The sequence below is a fragment of the Eschrichtius robustus genome, chromosome 3, assembly GCF_028021215.1.
Source record: "Eschrichtius robustus isolate mEscRob2 chromosome 3, mEscRob2.pri, whole genome shotgun sequence".
NCBI classification, from domain to species: domain Eukaryota; kingdom Metazoa; phylum Chordata; class Mammalia; order Artiodactyla; family Eschrichtiidae; genus Eschrichtius; species Eschrichtius robustus.
The window spans coordinates 155,350,011-155,370,609 of NC_090826.1; the positions used below are offsets into that span (position 1 = coordinate 155,350,011).

A 20,599-nucleotide genomic window follows, 5' to 3' on the forward strand; every position below is an offset into this window, starting at 1 on the left:
TTGAGAGCTCCATAAGATGGCAATTAATATCCCCATTTCGCAGATGAGGAAACTGAGACTCAAGAATTTTAGTGACTTGTCCAAATCTTCATGCAGTTAGCAAGGAGCGGAGCCAGGAGTTGAGCATGGCATCTCCTTTCCTCCATCATTCTCAGCAATGGGGTGAGCCAGTTCTGCACTGGAGGCTTAGGGATAAGGGGGCATGTGGCATGGCCCCCATTCCCTGGCAGCAGCAGGGTCTGAAGCCTGGCTGCCGCCTGACCCTAGCATGCCTCTCTTCAAGAATAAATACACAACCACACAGTTACAGAGCACTACTCCTTAAAGGGCATTCTGCTAGTTGCTTTTTCATTTATAGTTCCTGACTACTGCCCCCTTTTGCAACCCCAGGCTGGCTTGATTGAAGGGCTGATCTGGGCCAGAGGGTGGAGCGGGCAGGGACCTGTGAGCATCATGCTTGGAAAGAAGCGCCCAGCAGTGCCCTGTGTTCTCACATTCCACCTTCTCTCCAGGTCAATGGCTTTGGCCTAGTGGGGGAGCTGCAGACAGAGAGGCAGGTCCTGGAAATTGACAATTTCTCCGGTATACCTCCTGCAGCTCTAAAGGTCTGTCTTGAGCCTGTATCTGGTCCCAATTCTCCCTGATTCACAAAGGACATCAAGGTTTATAGCTCTCCCAGGGATGTTACAAAATCCAGTCATTTTACTTATTTTTAAAAGTATAGATAGATAGATGATAGATACAAAATACATACTCCACTAGCCTTTTAAGGATGAGAAGAGGTGTCCAGAATTCAAAATCAGTCATTAGAACCAGGCTGAGGCTAATCAGGAATTACAAGAAGCTTGCCTTCCTATATCCTCTTTCTTGAACCATTAATGCTTCCTCCTCTCCCCAGACATCCTGCAGAAGCCCAGGGAAGCCTGCCGCTGTCCTGGTCTCCCGTTCTCTCTCCACCCCCCCCCCCCCCCCCCGCCCTATAGAATTCACAGGGCTTCTTGACTCTCACTCCTCACAAACACTTCAAATTGAGCAGCTCTGGTAAAGTCCTTCACACTGAGTGTCAATAAGGGATAACCACTGAGTACCTGCCAAGAGAAATGACCCCAAAACACTGAGGCTAGATGAAAAGAATTTGGGCAACCTTTCTGATACCACCCCCCCACCCCTGCTTTCAGTGGAAGCTTCCAGGGCCTGAAGAATCTGATATTTCCATTGTACACGACCTTGGGACAAACGTTGATCTGGGATCACCTGGATCAAAAAGATGACAGTGGTGTTGACAACAAACCATCATTCCCTAGTTCATGGGGAGGTGGCACGCTTCTGAGAACTCCAGGATCCCTGCCTGGGGAGGCTGAGATGGACAGCCCAAGGCATGGGGGGAATGCGGGGTGCATATGCTCTGAACCCAGTTCTCTTAGGGAAGGATGGCCCCAGATACCCCTCCCCTCTTCTGCCAGGCACGTAAACACTCATGGACCCCAAGGCCAGCCACAGGCAGACACGGACACAGAGTGCCAGAGACACACCACTTGTACAAACCATTTATTCCCTGCATTGGGTTTATACAAACTTGCAAGATACAAATGCAGAACTCACTGGGTGCTTCAGTACCTATATCTAAAAAGAATGCTGCTGAGAGGGAAGCAAGCTCCCGCCTGTCACTCAGGACAGCCCCTCCCTGGGGAAGGGCTCGTCGGCTAGAAAGATGCTAAGGGGCTGGTACGGCTGTTTGGTCCCCTGACAGAGATGCCCTCTGTTTATCTAAACTTAACTCTTCTTCTAAGGTCACTTTTATACTAAATAAAGACACTGAGTCATAAATTTCCTTGTATGGTTTATTGTCTAATACTAGCAAATCAAATTGGCCCCAATATGTGCATAAATAGATATATGTGTATATATATATATATATATATATATGTATATTTCATATTTTCCTTAGTTTGAAGAGCTGCCAGGTTGTCGGGGGATACCTAAAGGGAAAGGAATTAATTCTGTCTTGCTATAGTCAGCCCTGCTCCAAGAGCATCCCTCTCACCAAGGACGGCGAGCAAGTGCACACAGCTTGCAACCTCAGAAAAACTCTAAAGTGACAGTATTAGTATTTGATTACAGCCTCTTGGTTATTGATGAGGGAGGTAATGTGCTAATTGGGAAGGCCCTAGATTAGTAACCAGGGCTGTCACCAGGTTGGTTACTTCGCCCTGGGCCTCCATCTAGGCCCCCTTCATTCATAGCGAGATGCTTTAGGCTGGGAATAGGGTGCCAGCAAATGTCAAAGTGGGAAGCCAGGCTTCAAATGCTGGCCAGGAGCTCTGTGCTAGATTCCAAAACCCTTGATTCCAGATCTGGACAAAAGACATCCATTCTGCCCAAATTCTTGCAAGGTAAGAGCCCCTTGCCCACTTCAATAGTCGATAAGCAGTTTGGAAGGCTGAGCTGGCTTAGTTCAGAGCCCCAGCCGCAAGAAAGTCCTTGGCAAGTCTGAGATGTACCTTGTCCGTGGGACCCTCCGGGCTGACTTCGCAGTCTGGATGCCAGACTGGGGTACCATCCCCTTAACAATGGCCCCCAGAAGAAAGGTCACAGAGGGAGATAGATGCCATAGGTGTCACCCAGACCAGTGAGGGATCAAGTGAAAAGGAGTGTGAGAAGCCCAAGGAACTTGAATGTATCTGCCCCGAAGGACCCGTGATGCCAAACCGTTTCCTTTGGCCGTTGCAAAATATTCTAGGTCCATCAAAGAATAGACTGACATTCTCAGTGCTGTTTGGCGTAGGCTGCCCTTTCCAGCAGGGTGATAAAGGAGGTGGTCCAGGAGCACATCTGGGGGGGGTGTGCCTGCGAGGCTGTACTTTTGTGCACACAACTGTAAACATTTCCTTGAAGAGGGTTCACACCCAATAACCCTAGAGGGTCATCAAAAGTTGACAGTGTGATCAAATCCTTAGACCAGGACTTGCAAGAGAATGTCCTGCCCTGGCAAGATCCTCTCCGGGTGAGCTCTGGGGACCAGCCCTTTGCAGACTGGGGAATGGGAGGAAGGAAGCTGCCGAGGAGGGAAGGGTGGAGGGTTGGACCTAGAGGCAGCCGTCCCAGTCTCCTCATATCATTTGCCAATTCCATTCAGACATTGCACATTTTGAAAATAGATTTGCTTTTATAACAAAAGCGTAAAATAGATCTGTCTTAAAATAAGTCTTTCCTCTCCCCTTCTTTGGATCAAAAGGCATGGGGTATGGCCGCAGTATGCTAGGAATGATGTGGAAAGTAAAGGAGAGAAAATGGGCCTGGGCAGGAGTTCTAGTAAAGGATCAGACATCCAAACAAATATATATATATATATTACATATACATCTATAATATGTATAATCTTCATAAAACATATATTAAGGCATGTAAAGCAACATAAAGAGCCAGCTTTATGAAATAAGAGGTGAGAGAGAGGTGGCAGAGGGGCAGACATTAATCCTTGGTATTTTACATGTATTTCTAAAAATATCACTTAAAAAAAAAGGAGAGACAGGCAAAGAAAGGGGAAGGCATGGAAGGCCCTGAAAAATCTGTTTCTTATGGATGAATAAGGTGTGGGAGAAGATGGAGAAGGGAGAGACGGTTACCTGGAAGCCAATCCCACCTGCCAGTCTGGGGGGGCGCGGGGAAGGGACAGGTTTGGGGTGCTTGAGCTGTGCTGAAGATGGGAACTGCAGCCAAGGGTCATGTTCAAAAAACCTGCTAGAAGTGAAGGTAAGTGGAATCCCATCCGTAAACCCTCAGAAGCATGAGAATATCCTAAGCACCTAGAACAGTGCCTGGTACATAAAAGGTGCTCAATAAATATTTGTTGAGTGAATTGTCAACTTTACTTGCATATGAACCATAAGTGTCCCAGCCACGAAGGAGTGGAGAGGAATTGTTGGAAGATGAAGTAATCATTCTTGGGGCCGCTGGAGGTCAGACTGAAGTCTCTGGGCAGCAACTCTGGCAAAGAGAAGGCCTAGGGGCCAAGGTTTTTCAGCTTCACTCTCTCTCCTCCATCCTCTCTGGCTACATTCATCTGAAGGTGGGTGGAGCATACGGAGAATGGGCTTTGCTTCTGTCTCTCCACTACTGGCTCCCTGGGTAGGTGGGTTGTGAGTGAGCCAAGCTAGAAGGGAGACCTTCCACACAGCCTCAACTTGTCCTCATCTGGGATGCCTGGAATGCCTGGGATGCAGGGTAGGGCCCCAGAATCTGGCCTACCAGATTAAGGCCACATTCCCTCTTTCCAGGGCACACGCTCAGCTGGCCCACAGCACATTTCAGGGGGAAGGGAGACAAGATAATGTCACAGAAATGTTTAGGAAAGGCCCCAAGGCTGACCACACCCTCTGTAAGACAGGTCCTTCTCTCTGCTCCTGACCCCAGAACCAGGCCCAGACCTAGAAAGAGCCATCTCCCAGACTGCTGCTGCCCGGCCCCTCAGCTCACACCTCCATACCCACAGCAGTATGCTCCATGGCAGGTCCTCGGTCTGGCAGCCCCGCTGATCCTGGGGACGAGGTGGGAGAAGCAGAGCCAACAGCTGGCACTATACTTGGCACTAACCTAAGGTTCCACCCTGGGGAAACCAATCCCTTACCCCTTCTCATCTCCGTCCTCCTCCTCCTACTTGCACATGAGTCCTGCTGCTTCCCTTTCCTCCCACTCTCCTGAGACCTCTCCCTCTCTCTCTGCTACCCTTCTCAACCTGCCCTCAGACACTGCACAGACCTGCTGCTCTCTATCCACAGCCAGCACTGTCTTCTGGGAGCCGAGGAGCCTCTCCCCATCTCTCATCATCTTGTCTTTGGCTCAGGCAGGGTGGTCAGTCTCCACTGGACCCCAAAGGAGCACCCATAAGCAGAGATGTGCCAAGACCCTGGGCACAGCTGGGGCAGGACGGCAGGGGTGATGGGGGAAGGGGGTGATGGTGGGTGCTGTTCTCGGTGTCAAGAGAGGAGTCCTAACCTAAGATAGCCCAGGGCGCATTCCCCACCAGGGCATCTTCTCCATCAGGGAATGTTCCAGTAGGGCCATCACAACCCCAGCCAGAGCCAGACCTAGGCTCCCTGTGCCGTGGGCATCAGATAGGATGGCGCTCCTCACCCCACCATCTCACGCCCTGGCCTAGGACCACCGTCTGAGCAGCAAGGACTTCAGGGCCGGGCGCCGTGGGTATGTGGACACTGAGGCATCCGTGCTCCTCTCGGCAGAACCCCGGCCCCCAGCCTGGCTCTCTGTGGCATTCCCATGGGAGCACAGGGGCGGGGGGCCAGGGGGCCAGGATGGGCAGAGGCAGGCTTCAGAACGTGGCTCTGTGGAGCTTCACGGCGTTGGCCTCGGCCAGGGCTTGCACTGGAGGAGAGAGACGCGGGTGAGAAAAGTGCTGCACAGAGGGGCAGACCCTCCAGCCCACCCTCCCCAGAGAGAAGTCTTGCCTTGCAAAAACCTGTGGAAACCCACCCACCCCCTCAACCCTGAGAGAGGGGAACAAACGAGTAGAAGTCAATTCTTGTTCACTTGCCTGATATTGAGCAGCTGCGTGCTAGGGGGAAAGAAGGGACACAGCCTTTGCCTAGAATCTCCCAGTGCTATTTTAATTTACAGTAAGATCTGGGAGTGATCTGGGAGAAATAAGATCTGGGACAAGCAGCTTCTGGGGGCTTCTGAGGCAGGACTGCTGTGTATCTCAACAGATGGCAGGCTTCTTGGCCGACAGGAAGTGCAGGGGTGGGAGTCAGGGCAGTCCCTCAGACAGCGGACAGGAGAGGCCTCAGCTCTGTTCCCGTCTGCTTCTGGAGAAGCAAAGCCACTGGCACTGCAGCATCCAAGAAGCGGCCCTGCCAGCCGGCTCTAGCCCGACACTGCGTGGGGATGCTTGCGGGCTCAAGCAGATGGATGGAAGGGAAAGAGCGGCAAGGGGCACTGGGGTGAGGGGAGAAGCAGTGCCGGGCGGAACAAGAGGGTGCAGATGGCTCAACGGGGGTGAGGGAGGGGGTCCCGCTCCCTGGGCTGGATGAAATACAGTAGAAAAGTGCTTACGTCAGAGCTCAGACCCGCATGGCATGGCTGCTGTCGGCGCCCCGTGGGGATTCAGACGATAGGGGGTTGGCTGGTGGAGCCGGGGAGGCAGGGGAGGTGGGAGGGCTTGGGGTGGCACATTGCACTGGAAACAGAAATGAACAGGGAAGTGAATAGGGGCGGCCGGGGGTGGGAGGAGGTAGGTTGGGCACCCAGAGCAAGCGAGGCCCCCCTCCGTGCGGTGCGCGGGAGCAAGGCAGGAGGCAAGCAGAAGGAGAGCTGAGTCTGGGAACTTGTTCAAGCTGAGGCAGAGCTGGCCTGGTTCCAGGGGTGCCATGGAGGAGAGCATGGGGCCCCAGAGGAGCCCTGGCCCAATCCAGGCTCTGCTGAGAACCAGCGTGACTGTGGGCGAGGCCCAGCCCCTCTGAGCCCAGGGCTCCCCTTCCATCCCTGCAACCGGGAGATACACGTACCTTTCCACGACTGTGGAACAGAATGAGGGACGGCACCTCATAGGCAGTGATATCACTAGTGATAATGATTAATAGTGCAGTAAAATCACACTAATCCAAATCATCAGGCCCTCATTCAATGACTCAATCCAAGTGATCACCGTGTTTATCAATTCCATGCAAACAGAGGTTTCTGACAGGCTTCAAGCCAGTCGGTTAACTTAGGCTGCAGGGTTCAGAAACGATTCCCCACAGTCACTTACTATCTCTTTTCATCAATCCAGGAAAGGCAAATTCCAATCCACCCCTAAACAGATCATTAAAGGCCTTAAAGTGCTGCCATTCGAATTAATGAGATTTTACTCTATTATCATTATTATTTCATGTTGAGAACGGCAAAATGAAGGACAAGGAAAGGGGAGTCGTATTGTTAGGAACAAGCTCTGCACCGTCTCCAGACCCTGGTGCACGCTTGGTGCAGCTGTGAGAGAGCATCCTCACTCAGGCTCAGAGAAGAACCAGACCTCAGCCAGGGTCACACTGTGCTTCCCCCAAGAGAGGGATCCTGGCATTGAACTTCCCAGTCCCTTGCTCCCACCCTACCCTGGACCTCATCACCTTCCCTGGCCTCTGCACAAGAGAAAGGGCCAATGCAGCCCCACGCATATCTACACTCGCCGACATACATACATAAGACACGCAGTGCTCTCCCCGACGGGAAGTGATCCACAGTCTGTGCCTGGGATCCAGCAATACCAAACCTTTCTACTCAGCACACATAATTCAGATGTGTGTGTATGGGCACTTCTGAACCTGTGCCTTGCACATGACCCAACACACTTGTAACTTGCCATACAAACACATACACAAACTCTTTCAAAACACACATTTGTGTGCATGTCCGTATCACAGATAATGGTTAGTTGTCTGGCAACTTCAACTTTTAAAAGAGTCAAAAAATCAAAACCTAAGCAAGGAAGATCTCAAGGAAGCCAAATAGATGTTACAATGTACATGCAGTGAAGCTCTTACAAATTTATTCATTGAAGAGCTCCTTGGAGTCCAGTTACACTTATTTACACACAATTCTGATATATGTTGACTTGCTGAGTTTCTAGCCCATGAGAGATTAGAAACAGGAAAATCAGGAGAGAGAGAGAGGAATTGAGAGGCCCACTGACATCTATATAAGGCACAACTGAGGAGAGAAAATCTTCTGTAAAAAGTAGACATAATAATTTTAAAGCATTTCACCAAAGAAGACATACAGATGGCCAAGAGGCACATGAAAAGATGCTCAACATCACTAATTATTAGACAAATGCAAATCAAAACTACAATGAGGGGACTTCCCTGGTGGCACAGTGGTTAAGAATCCGCCTGCCAATCCAGGGGACACGGGCTCAAGCCTTGGTCCGGGAAGATCCCACATGTCATGGAGCAACTAAGCCCGTGCGCCACAGCTACTGAAGCCCATGCGCCTAGAGCCCGTGCTCTGCAACAAGAGAAGCCACAGCAACGAGAAGCCCACGCACCACAACAAAGAGTGGCCGCTGCTCACGGTAACTGGAGAAAGCCCGCGCACAGCAACGAAGACCCAACGCAGACAAAAATAAATAAATAAAATAAATAAATTTATTAAAAAAAAAAAAACTACAATGAGGTGTCACCTCACACTGGTCAGAATGGCCATTATCAAAAAATCTAGAAACAATAAATGCTGGAAAGGGTGTGGTGAAAAGGGAACCCTCCTGCACTGTTGGTGGGAATGTAAATTGATATAGCCACTATGGAGAACAGTATGGAGGTTCCTTAAAAAACTAAAAATAGAACTACCATATGACCCAGCAATCCCACTACTGGGCATATACCCTGGGAAAACCATAATTCAAAAAGAGTCATGTACCACAATGTTCACTGCAGCACTGTTTACAATAGCCAGGACATGGAAGCAACCTAAGTGTCCATCAACAGACGAATGGATAAAGAAGATGTGGCACATATATACAGTGGAATGTTAGCCATAAAAAGAAATGAAATTGAGTTATTTGTAATGAGGTGGATGGACCTAGAGTCTGTCATACAGAGTGAAGACAGAAAGAAAACCAAATACTGTATGCTAATGCATATATATGAAATCTAAAAAAACCCAAAAAACTGGTACTGACAAACCTAGTGGCAGGGCAGGAATAAAGACGTAGACATAGAGAACGGGCTTGAGGACACGGGGTGGGAGGGGGAAGCTGGGGCAAAGTGAGAGTAGCATCGACATATATACACTACCAAATGTAAAATAGTTAGCTAGTGGGAAGCAGCAGCATAGCACAGGGAGATCAGCTCAGTGCTTTGTGACGACCTAGAGGGGTGGGATAGGCAGAGTGGGAGGGAGACGCAAGAGGGAGGAGATATGGGGATATATGTATGCATATGGCTGATTCACTTTGTTGTGCAACACAAATTAACAAAGTATTGTGAAGCAATTATGCTCTAATAAAGATGTATTACCAAAAAAAAGTGTAACAGTTTGGTAGCATTTAGCAGGGCTACAAACAGATCTGTATGGATTACAGCCCCCAAGGGCATCTCTTCCACAGAGGTCAGCAAAATAAGGATATTTATAATGATACTAAATGAGCGAGAGCAAGAAAGATTGATTGCTAAATATAACCTCTTTAAGAAGTCAGAAAAATACTAAACACATTAGGAATATATCCATCAAAATAAATTCACATATGCAGTGGATAGGCAGTGGACAGATGTGCTATTACAGTTGTGTGTTCACAAGTGCTACCACATCTGCAGGCATAATCGGTCACATGTACTCACATTCATGAGGCTGTGCTCTCTCCATCCTGCACACACAGGTGTGTGTTCACAAATGTGCAGTACATACACTGTGCGCAACATATACACAAATACTCTTTATCATTCCTCATACTGCAAAGAAAGCCTATCACACGTAAATATGTGCATTCATAAGCACTACCTCCACCCACGTATTGTACACTCACGTCAACAGCTTCCCAAACACCATCTGTACTCATAAATAATGGGTCTCCGCACAACACCCATAGACATTTTGCACACACAGACACACTCCTATATTTGTACTCAAACTTTCCCTCCACCCACACATAACATGCGTGCATACGCACCCATACATATGTATCTACAACCATTACCCAATACAGACACTGCAATGACATCACGCCACACATACAAACTTAAAATTGCCGCATCTTCCCAGATACTGCACACCAGGTATACCAACAACTGCTACAAGCTCGCCACCGACCACAGCATCCACGCCACACACCCCCACTCAGGCACTAACTACATCCCTTGCCCGCTGCACTGTCCTCATGCCCCCTGTGCCCAGCACTCCCCTCCTCCCCCACAGAGCCTGCTGTGCCTGGCAGAACTGCGGCTCTGGGAATCTGGGCCATAGGCCAGGGGTGGTGGGGACAGTGGGCTAAGTCTGAGGTCTGGCCCTGCCACAGCCGTTTTTTAAATAGTTGGGGTCTTGGCAAAAGCAAGGTGACCATTTGTTTTCAGCACACTGACCCTGAAATATAAGCCCATGTGTATCAAGGGGGAATCTGAAGAGCCAGGGTGGGTTTTGTTTTCATGGCACCTTTGGCGGGGGAGCTATAGAAGAGAGAGCCAGGGGCTGGGACAGGCAAAGGGGCAGAGGGAAGTTTTAACAGTGCTGTATGCTCTAACCCTTGAAATAGGAAGTTGACTTTTGCCCAGAGCATGTGGAATTTGATCTTTGGAAGCTTCGAGGGCAGTTGACAGAAGCCTCCTTGTAGCCAAACTGGTTCTGCTGCTTTCTGGTTCTGGCTGCAAGATGGGGCTCTCTGAAGCCCATCCCTTCTCTTGCCCTCAACTTCTGACCAACTGAAAGCCTGTTTCTGAAGTATCTCCAGGGGCTTTCCCTGGCCACCCATTCTAATGTCCATTTATATGCCAACTGCTAGTAGGTTCTTCCTTAACGCTTACTTAAATCCCCTTTGCTGTAGCCTAAAACCCTCTGGTTTCTGAAAATATCCATATTTAGAATAGCTAGAAAACCCACAAAACATTTCTCTTTCTACTTTAGCTATTGCTATTTCAACTAATACTACCACCAGCACCAGCACTACCTCTACTACAGCCGGCTAGCATTTATTGAGCAGTTACTGGGTGACAGACACGGTGCTAGGTGCTTAGCACACCTTGTTTCCATCCTCACACCGCCAGACAGGTATTTTTATTTGAATTTTACAGATGAGGAAATGGAGCCTCAAAGAGCAAAAACTGAAACCCTCCGAGTCACCAACACGAAACGCCATTCCTTCCTCTGTGCGTCCAGCCACGATTCTAATCTGACACTTGCCCAGGCTACCATAACTCTGGCCGGCACAACCTGTCTCTGCCCCCTCAACCAAAGTCATCACAAGCCTGGCATCCATCCAGGGCATTCGTCTGGACTGGTCTTCAGAACCCTCCCTCTCTCTCTCCCTCCTAAGCAACTTTCGTGTTCAGGAGGAGGGAATATTGTCTCCCATGCTTAATTACTTAACCACTGTCCTTCCTCCACCTCAAAGCCTCCCATTCATAGGGTCTCTTCTATTCTTCCCAATTACATTCTCCTCTATTCCGGGGTGCTTCTCCTCAAGCTGAGGGGAAGTGAATCCTATTGGCTGCAACCCCATAGTGTCCACTAAGACCCACTAGCCTTTGTATCAGTGTGAAGTCAGTTCCTTGTACTCATCTTTTCTTAGCAGAAAAGTGGGTTTGGGTCAGTAGCCAAGGCGGTGACTGTATTGGCTGCTTGTACCATCTTCCCTTTTCATTCCTGCTGTTTGCATGCAGCACGAATGGGAAGTCAGAGAATACCCTGGAATACCTGGCCCTCACTCCACCACTGGTACATACTTGCATCTTTTCCAGTCAAGCTCAGTTATTGCCTCTTCTCTGGGCCTTTCCTGGACCTGCCCAGGTAGAATGGCTCCCTGCGCTCCCCGCATGGCCTCTGGCCATTCCTCTATCCAGCAGCTAGGCGGGTCATCCTGGCTCTGAGCTCCCAGATGTCAGCAACTCTGGCCCCTTTGCACCCCCTGAGACTAGCACAGCCCCTGGCGCTCAATAAGTGCTCATTCTGACCTCAAGGAACATCTCCCTGTTCTGTCCCTGGCCCCCTGCCGCACTGCACTACCTCCCCTATGCCTGGTCAGCCGGTCTCCCTGGAGGAGCGAGGCCCAGCCCCTCTCACCAGACAGCATGCGGCCCCTGCGGGAGGCCTCGGTCGCCAGGGCACAGGAGATTTCAATCCGCTTCTCCTGCTCCTGCAGCTGGCTCTCTGAGTCCTGGGGCACGTCCACAAGGTCCCCCTCGCCGATGGGCACCACGTTCTGCATACTAAAGAGGCACAGACACACAGAAATGGAGGGCGGGACAGGATGGTCCGACTGGCTTGGGGGTCTGCAGATTGAGGTTGGCAGGGATCCAGGGGCCTGTGAATGTGCAGGCTCCGGTTCCCAGCAAGCCTGTCTCCTGGGGTGAGTGGGACCCTAGCAAAATGCATGTTGGGACCCCTACCTGCACCATTTAGAAATGAATTAGAAGGGTCAAGTGAACATTTAGGGCAGGCTTGACAGGGAAAAGAAGTCACCAGAGAGCAACCCATCAGTTTGTCTTGATGACAGCACGTGCACGAGCCCAGTAGGTCTTCTTGGCACCGATGGCAGCGTCACCAACCCTGCCATGTGCCTGGGCCCGGTCCGCTGCCTGGAACCACTGCTTCCATTTGCTCTCTGCTGGGGAGGCTCGGGAACCCCAACCGCATGAGTCCGGACACTGGATTCCGTGGCACTAGTGCCCCAGGTGCCCCAGGAGCCAGGGTGGGTAGAGGAAGTGGAGGTTCACCGAAGGCCTGTTACCTGGACTTGGCAATGAGCGTCTTGATCCTCTCCACCTTCTTCTGCTTCTCCTTCAACTCCTCTGGGCTCAGGGGAGTGTCAGGCTCCAGGTCAATGTACCGCTCAGGGATGAGGACTTTGTCTGGGGTGGAGAGCTGTGGAGGGGCCGAGGTCACCGCCTCTATCCCTTCCTGGGGTTGCCCCCGCCCGGCCCCTCTTGGACTCTGCTCACCTCCTTACTGATATCCACATCATAGTGCTGGGACTCCAGCTCCATTTTGCGGAGCCGGGCAATCTCCTCCCGTGGTGTCTCGTAGGCCTGCCCACCAGGCTCCTCTGCCCGCAGAGCTGCCTCCAGGTTGCAGATGTCCACCTCGTGGATGCTGCGGTGACGGCGCACCTAGGCGGCAGCACCATCGTGACCACGCAGGGCCTCTGTCCCACTGCCAGCAGCACCTCCACTGCTACCCACGCCTCCACGCAGCCCTAACCATGCCCGTGTCCTCACTGTCCCTGCCTAGCGTGCCTGACCTGGCCACCCCCCACTGCTGAGCTATCCTTCTTCCATGCTGCTGTCCAAAGCCTGCTCACCTGCAAGGGCCCCAAGGTGAAATCTCATCACTGTCTTCTGCCCCCATGCTGCTGTACCTGTGTTCACATCCTGGGCCATATATAATATTTTGGGCAACTGAATCAGTGTGTCTTATATTGATCTCTAATTTTTTCATATGTTAGAAGTTCTAGTCCACCAATTAGAATGTAAAGTGTTTGAGGGCAGGACTCATGGGCCATAATTTTTCTTGTATTTCTGAAATTTAATGGAAAGAAAAATTAGGCCAATAGTTTGGGCTATTCCCAGCTCTGCACTTAATAGCTGTGTGGCCCAGAGATTCCTTAATTTCTCATGACTTTGTTTCCCTATCTCTAAAACGGGGGTAATACTTTCTAATCCAGCATCCTTGAAATGACTAAATGAAATAACATGAAAGGGATTGTGACTTGTATTGTGCCATGTGATGGTGAGCTATGATGATTACCTTCAGTAACCCCCAGCCCAATGTTAAGCACATAGGAAATGCTCTAGAAACAAGTGACAGCTACTTCTAGATTACAGATTTTGTACTATCCTCTGTTAACTGAATTTTGTATAATTCATTTCAGCCAAAATAATCAAGGCATTCCTTTTTGTGAGTTATTTTTCTTTAAACACAAAAAAAGGAAACACTTGTTGTAGTATCTCTTCTGCCCGGTGGGGGACAAGTGTCCCCCACGTCTCCCAGGCGCCCAGCTTGGGTCCTTCCTGGTCTCTCCCTGACTAAGACCTCCTCCCTCCCTGCAACCCCTCCAGGCCAGGCTGGTGGGGACCTGGGCGTGGGCAGTGTTGGCAGATGCCAGGCCATGCCTGTGGGGGCTGGGAGGACGTTACCACTTTGTAGGCAGGCCGGGCACTGGGGTCGGGGGCCGGGCTGGCTGGGAGCTGCAGGCTCCTCCGCTTATCCTTCATAGAGCCGCTCTGGTGCCGCCGCATGCGGTCAATCTGCTCCTCCACGCTCATCTTGACCTTGCCCTCACCAGGGAACACAGCACTCTTGGGGCGCTCCTGCTGTAGTGGGAGAACGGGGCTCTGACTGGTGCCTCACCCCCCCACCCAGATTTTTCATCTGCCCTAATCCCTTAAAATTTCCCTTCTCTGGGAAGCCTGCCTGTAATGGGTTGAAGAGTGGACCCCAAAAGATCTATCCAAGTCCTAACCACAGTACCTGTGAATGTGACCTTATTTGGAAATAGGGTCTTTGCAGATGTAATCAAGTTAAGGAGCTCAAGATGAGATCATCTCCAATTAGGGTGAGCCCTAAATCGAATAATGGGTGTCCTTATAAGAAACAGAAAAAAAGAAGACACATAGAGTAGAAGGTGATGTGAAGGTGGAGACAGCAGTTGGTGGTGGTGGGGGGTGGGGGGTGCGTCTACAAGCCAAAGATTGCCAGCAACAGCCAGAGCCAGGAGCATGGAATGGAGGCTCCCTCAAGCCGCCTCCAGAAGGAACCAACCCTGCGGACACCTTGATTCTGGACTGCTGGCCTCTGCAACGGTGAGGGAATAAGCTTCTATTGTCTTAAGTCACCAAGTTTGTGGTGTTTTGTTAACTTCCTAGCAACCCCAGGAAACTAACACGGTGCCTCTGGTCAGCACATTTGACTCTGACCACTGACTTTTGCATTTGTATTTCATCACTGGCACATTACAATAATTTTGTTAAATATTCTTATATTATATATATTATATATTATATTCTTATATCTTTATTATGCATAGCTCCCTTGTCCCGTGACATCTCCCTGAAGGAGAACTCCTCCGCTTGCCTTCTTCCTTCTTGTTCTACCTTCCTCCTCTAGCCCTGGGTTTCTTGAACAGTGACAGATAGGTGGACACACGGAGGCCCCTGGGCTCCCAGCCCAGCTCAGGCCTGCACAAGCTCTCGGGGCCTGCGGGCGTGCACTCACCCGGGAGGAGAGTCCATTGGTGAGCCCGCTGGCACTCCTCCTCACCACCCTTGATGGGGTCACTTCTTCATCAGTGGGTGACTTTGTCCGAGGGGGCACAATGCCAACTGCAGGGAGACACAGTAGCCAGTGGGTCCCATAAAAAGGGACACAGGGCAGCCTGCTTCTCAGAGAGGCTCAGTCCCGCCCTCCATGGAGGTGAGAGGCCCAGGTGGGGAAGCACCTCCTTGGATGTAAGCGAGCACCTCTCTGGGCTCTTCTCTGACCCTTAGCCTCACTTCCAGGGGAGGATGGAACAGGAAGTACCTTTGTTGAGAGCTGCCTGCTTCTCTGCTTCCACCTCTTGCCTGGTGGGCACAAGGCCGATGTCTCTAGTGGTGTCCAGGGGTGATGTCTGGTGGGGGTCTTTCTTGCTTTGCTCATAGCTTGCCTTGGGCTAGGGAGAAGGGATAAGAAGATGGATGGATGGTGCTAGAGTGACCACTGAGAATTTGGTCCCTGGTGGTGTTTCTTTGTTTTGCAGTGGTGGGAGTGCAAACCTTTGAAAAAACATGGGGCAGGGAAACTGTGTGTGCCAGCTGGGAAGTGGGCAAGGATGCACTGGAGCCTCCCACCCATGCCACCTTAAGACTGGCCAATGTGTGGTCCTCTTGGGGAATGAGGGCTCAGGGCCTCCGAGAGGGCCTCCGTTGAGGCCCATCAGAGAGATCCCTCAGCCCAACCAGTCCTCCTGGCAAACACGAAAAGCACAGACTTGCTGTGAGCCTGAGGAGGAATGGTTGGAGGAGGGGGCTACAAGGCCAAGGATACCTGTGGATTCTGTTGGGATCCCACCCAAGACTTGAGCAAAAGAACAAGGTGAGCTTTGTGGGAAGGAAAAGGGCATTTAGGTGGTGGTCTCACAGAATCATGTGACTAGAAAGGACCTCAGACATCATCTGAGCCATCCGCTCCCACGGGGATGAAGAATCTAAGTCTCAGTGAGGGGAGTACAGAGAGACTAGACCAGAGGTCAGAAACTCCAGCTCTGGTCCAACTACAGAGCATGGGTAAGTCCTACCACCTTTCTTTGTCCGTAAAACCAAGGCAATGATACCTGCTCTGCCCACCTCACTAGGCGGACCCTCAAGGGTTGTGCATATTACCAGTAAGTAGCTGAGCCTATTTTAGGAGTCTTTCTACTCACCATGCAACCTCTTCCAAGCCTAACTGCATATTTCTCCTGGATCTTGGCTAGGGATCCAGGTGAGAGAAGGAGCCAGAACAGGGGAGAAAAGGGTCTGTATCCTTACACTTCAGGGGCTGATGAGACTCAGAGGACATAGACAAGGCAGAGACACAGGCAAGGGGAGAGGGAGAGCATGGGAGGATTGGGGTCTGAGGTGGACAATGGCAGGAAGGGACTGCAATGGCACCAGTGGGGGGTGGGGGGGTGTCACTGGATTTCCATCGTCGGGTCATGCTGGTAGGGAGGGGGGCATAACCACCACCTACAGCCATGGGCTGCCATGGGGTAGGGCAGCAACTCATTTTTTCATTGTCCACAGGAAGCAAAAAGGGGAAACAGGACCAGTATGACGATCTCAACCATCCCTTTGCTTATCCCAGAGTCTGACAGAGGGCCAGTAGAAGCTGAGCTGTGGGAAAATTAATACTGGAAAGGGGACAATGACTTGGTCTCCTGCCGGGCCCCGTTCCCTCCGTCCCTGCCCTCCAGGACCCAAGGGTGTTGGGTACCTGACCCCTGGCTGTCTCGCCACTGCGATGCCAGGAAGGGGAGTTGGGGTATGGCCAGAGGCGGCTCTCACTAGGGAGTGGAGGCACGGTGGGAGGAGACTCCAGGGGGACGTAGGCTTTGGGGAGGGGAGGCCGCGGGGGGCCAGGCTCCTGAGGCAGAGAGAAGCCAGAGCATTAGGAGGAACAAGAGCAGCCACTGTGAGAGCAGAAGAAAAGAGCATTAGCAGAGGCAGACGACAACATTGTTGGAGCCTGGGGCGGGGCCCTGGACCACCAAACTCCCGCCCATCGCCTGGATGGAGTGCCACCTCCAGAGCTAACCCTGCCTGGCCTACCAGGCCCTCCTCTGCTGAGCCCCCACCTGTGCACTGGTCCCCCATTTTCTCTGAAGCTCTCTCCTCATTGTCTCCCTATCACATCGGGCACACCCCTCCCCTGTACCTTTGCTTCTGCCAGCTCTCCAGCCTGTAATGCCTTTCCCTTGTTCCTCTACCTGTCCCAATGCTTCATGGCCCAGTTTAAGTTCCACCCTCTCTTTGGAACATCAGAACATTTACAATCTGAACCACGTGGCTCAGTATTGAGACATATGCCACCACGTTCCAGAGGAGGGTTATTCACTGTGAATGGGTCTTGGTCCCCATTGGATGCTGGGTGGGGTGAAGGCCCTCAGGCATCTTTCTGAGAGGGTCTCATACCGTCCCTTGCCCAGAGTAGAGCCTCAGAAAACACTTGCTGATTGACTGACTAGGCAAATGCCCCCCACACCAACCCTCAGCCCTCTCACCCGCAGAACAATCCTAGATTTAAATTCCTATTAAGTGTTTGGTGTCTCTGCTAACCATCCTGGTGCTCAAGAAGACTTCCCTGAAAGGCAACTAAAGATGACAGTTGGAGATGAGAACAAGTAAAGGAGAAGTCTGGAGGGAGGGTCACCAAACTGGGTGTGAGAATGACTATCTTAGACAGAGATGAAGCACTAGGACTGCAGGCCTCTGGGGAAGAGATGGGCACAGAATTGGTACAATTTCAGGCAAATGAGGACCTAGTCCTCCCTCCCCCACCCACCTTCTTCTCCGTGATCTCAGCTTACCTCATTGGACCCGGGCTTAGTGGGGGACCCCTGAGAGCCAGACACCAGTGAAAAAGGGCTCAGGGGGCTGGTGAGGCTGGTGGAGCTGAGAGGGCTGGCGGGGCTGTTGGAGCTGTAGGTGCCTGAGGGGCCAAGTCCTCCTTTGGGGAAACAGAAGAGGAGAGAGATGAGGGAAGGGGTAGGGGTGTGGCCTGGAGTGTGGCTGGGCTCTGTAGGTGGAGAAGGCAGGGGAGGATTTAGGGTCTCAGGGCCACCTGGGCCTGCTGAAGGGACTTATAACGGGCTGGCTCACAGGCTGGCTGTTGAGAAGCGAGCTGGGCAGGAAAAGATAATGGATGGAAATGACACCACTACCTCAAAGGTGTCACAGAAAGCCAGCCCAAGGTCCCTGGGCTGAAGGAAGACATTAAGGTGATGGTCTCAGATCACCAATGGGCCCATGGGCTTAGGGGCTGGGAAGGTGCAGGTGCTCTGTGACCTGTTCTGGGGAGGAATCTAGAGTATCAGGGCAACAGCATCTCTGATTGGTACATCTGGTCTATTCTGGGAGGGGGGAAATTTCGGGAGCCCTGAGAAGGCCCTGACTGGCTCTGAGCACAGTGTGAGGGCCTGGAGAGGTATGAGTTGGCAGGTGTGGGATGGAGACCAGAGACACTGGAGGTTTTTCTGGTGAGGCCAGGAGCCAGGAGGCCGGTGGAGAGAGCGCCTACCTCTGTGCTTGGCTGTGTCTGTGCCCCGGGATGGGTTATTCTTCCTCAGCCCCTCCATCACATCCTGGATCCTCCAGATCTCCTTCTGGATTTGTCGGTTGAGCACCTCATTCTGAAACAGCCAGAGAGCAGGTCAAAGGAAGTGGCTACCAAGGAGTGTCCCGGCGGGAGGTTTCACACGCTAATGTACACACACACATCTCTCTAGCACACTCATCTTTCTCACGGGCAGTTTTTGCCTCTTCGGCTTCCGGAATTGTGGGAGGAGAGGGCTCTGCCGTCACAGCAAAGAGCACTTTTAGGTGAACATGTGGCCTCAGAACGAAGAGAGTGAGAACCTGTCCCTCTGATTCCGCCCCCCACCCAGGGGAGCTCAGGGTGGTCTTGGAGTGAACGCCCCTCTAGGTGGACACTTGATGGTGGCCTGTTTTCCAGGGGCAAGAGCTTCTGGTTTACTGTCTTGTTTCACATACTGTGGGACTGTTTGATACGCATGAATTCTACTCAATTACAGTGCCCACTCTTTGAAAAATAATAGCTACCTTTTATTTAACATTCCACGCCCCGCTGCCCCCCACCCCACCCTGCCCGCCTATACCAGGCACTGTGCTGAGTGCTTTGCACACATGAACTCACTGCGGCTGCACAACACCTCTACGAGGCAAGGACAGCAGTTGTCTCCACTTCAGAGGCGAAGAGGCTCACGCCCAAGACCATCTGTTAGTAAGCAGTGTGGCCACCATCTGAATCTGGTCTCAAGAGCTGGTGCTCCTGACCATGATGCTATCTTACCTCCCAAAATGTTTGCGTTGAAAGTGAGGCTTGCCCACAGAACATGGTGGCATTTGGGGCCTCTGGCCCAGAGGCCCCTAACCTCACCCACCTAACAAGCTGCAAGGTTGGGTGGTAAGTTTTGTTACCAGGAGGGAAACAGGAGGAAAATGGGGGAAACCAGGGTGTTAACTGCATCAGAGAGACAGGGCTTGCAAAGCGAGCTAGAGAAGGGGCAGAGCCTGGGAAGAGAAAAGACAGAGGAAGGAAAAGAAGACGAATGCCCCAGGAATGTCCATCCTCCTGCCTCCAAGCAGAGTGTTTTTGACCCATCCCAGAAAGAAAGGCCTCTTTCCCGCCTAAAAATTCCCTGGTGGATGGCTCCCACACTGCGTACTCTTCCGATGTCATGAGAAAGATTTGTATTTATCATGATCTTGTTTACATTCATATATCTGTTAAAGTCTCCCATGCTTCAACTTTTCTTCTTCCCCCATGATTTGATGGAACTAAAGAACGATCCCACATTATCTTCACCCTGAAACTCAGAGTCTGTTTTAAGAGGCCCTGAACCTTGCCTTTCATCTCAGGACCAACTCCTGGTCATAAGTCTCTGAAATTTCTAAAGCAAGAAAGGAAGCCAGCGTGGTCTCTTTTGGCCAAAATGACAAAGGAGGGCCTGAAGCACACAGCAGCCCCGCCTGCCTGTGGGCCTCTTCACCTGAAGGTCCAAGCTGAGCTGCTCCCAGAGCTCGTCGTGCAGGGCAGAGACCTCTGCCTCCAGGCCCTCGTACTCCATGGTGCTGTTCGCCAGGGCCTGCAAGGGGAGGGCTTACTGAGAAGCTGCAATTGCCAAACCTCCCCTCCTCGTCCTGCCTCAGGGCCTGGGGCCCAGGTACCTGGGGTCCGGCAGATCAGGGAGGAGGATGCAGAGGGACGGGAGAGGGCACAGGGCTGAGACATTCTGATGACAGCCAAACACTGGCCTTTTAGGAGGTGCAACAGCCCAGCCTACTGCATGCCCAAACAGAGGGAAAACGGAATCCTCTCTGGATGGCAGGCAGGCCAAAAGGGGCTAATCTCACTCTCACACCCCTCCTGTTCTCCCCAGATTGGGTGATAGAGAGTAGCGGGCAAAAAGGAAAGAGCTGGGGGTGCCTGTTCTCTGGAGGTTAGAGACCTTCCTCCCTCTGGGCCACAATTTCCTGGGGCTTTTGCTGCTGCTCTCTGTGTCAGAGGGTCTGCCCTGTGTCTACTGGGAAGTAACCAGGGTGGCATGTTTCCGGTATCCTGGTTCTCCAGGGGAGAGGAAAAGGTGGGCAGCAAAGCTGTTAGAGCAGCCAAGGAAATAAGTGGCCCTCAACTTCACTTTGTGCTGAAC

General features: G+C 51.7%; 1 protein-coding gene across 1 annotated transcript in view; it reads right to left on the minus strand.

The window, feature by feature from the left end:
• Positions 1–3,404: 3,404 nt before the first annotated feature.
• PLEKHA6 (pleckstrin homology domain containing A6) overlaps positions 3,405–20,599 on the minus strand; it is a 118,449-nt gene continuing 101,254 nt past the window's right edge. The window contains exons 16-26 of the mRNA XM_068541553.1: positions 19,940–20,035; positions 18,448–18,559; positions 17,738–17,877; positions 15,214–15,343; positions 14,908–15,014; positions 13,830–14,003; positions 12,636–12,803; positions 12,425–12,558; positions 11,758–11,903; positions 6,070–6,193; positions 3,405–5,382 (exon numbers count right to left, since the gene is read on the minus strand). Coding sequence (XP_068397654.1) covers positions 6,078–6,193; positions 11,758–11,903; positions 12,425–12,558; positions 12,636–12,803; positions 13,830–14,003; positions 14,908–15,014; positions 15,214–15,343; positions 17,738–17,877; positions 18,448–18,559; positions 19,940–20,035 — 1,323 coding nt within the window. The 3' untranslated portion in view covers positions 3,405–5,382; positions 6,070–6,077. The remainder of the gene's footprint in view (positions 5,383–6,069; positions 6,194–11,757; positions 11,904–12,424; positions 12,559–12,635; positions 12,804–13,829; positions 14,004–14,907; positions 15,015–15,213; positions 15,344–17,737; positions 17,878–18,447; positions 18,560–19,939; positions 20,036–20,599) is intronic.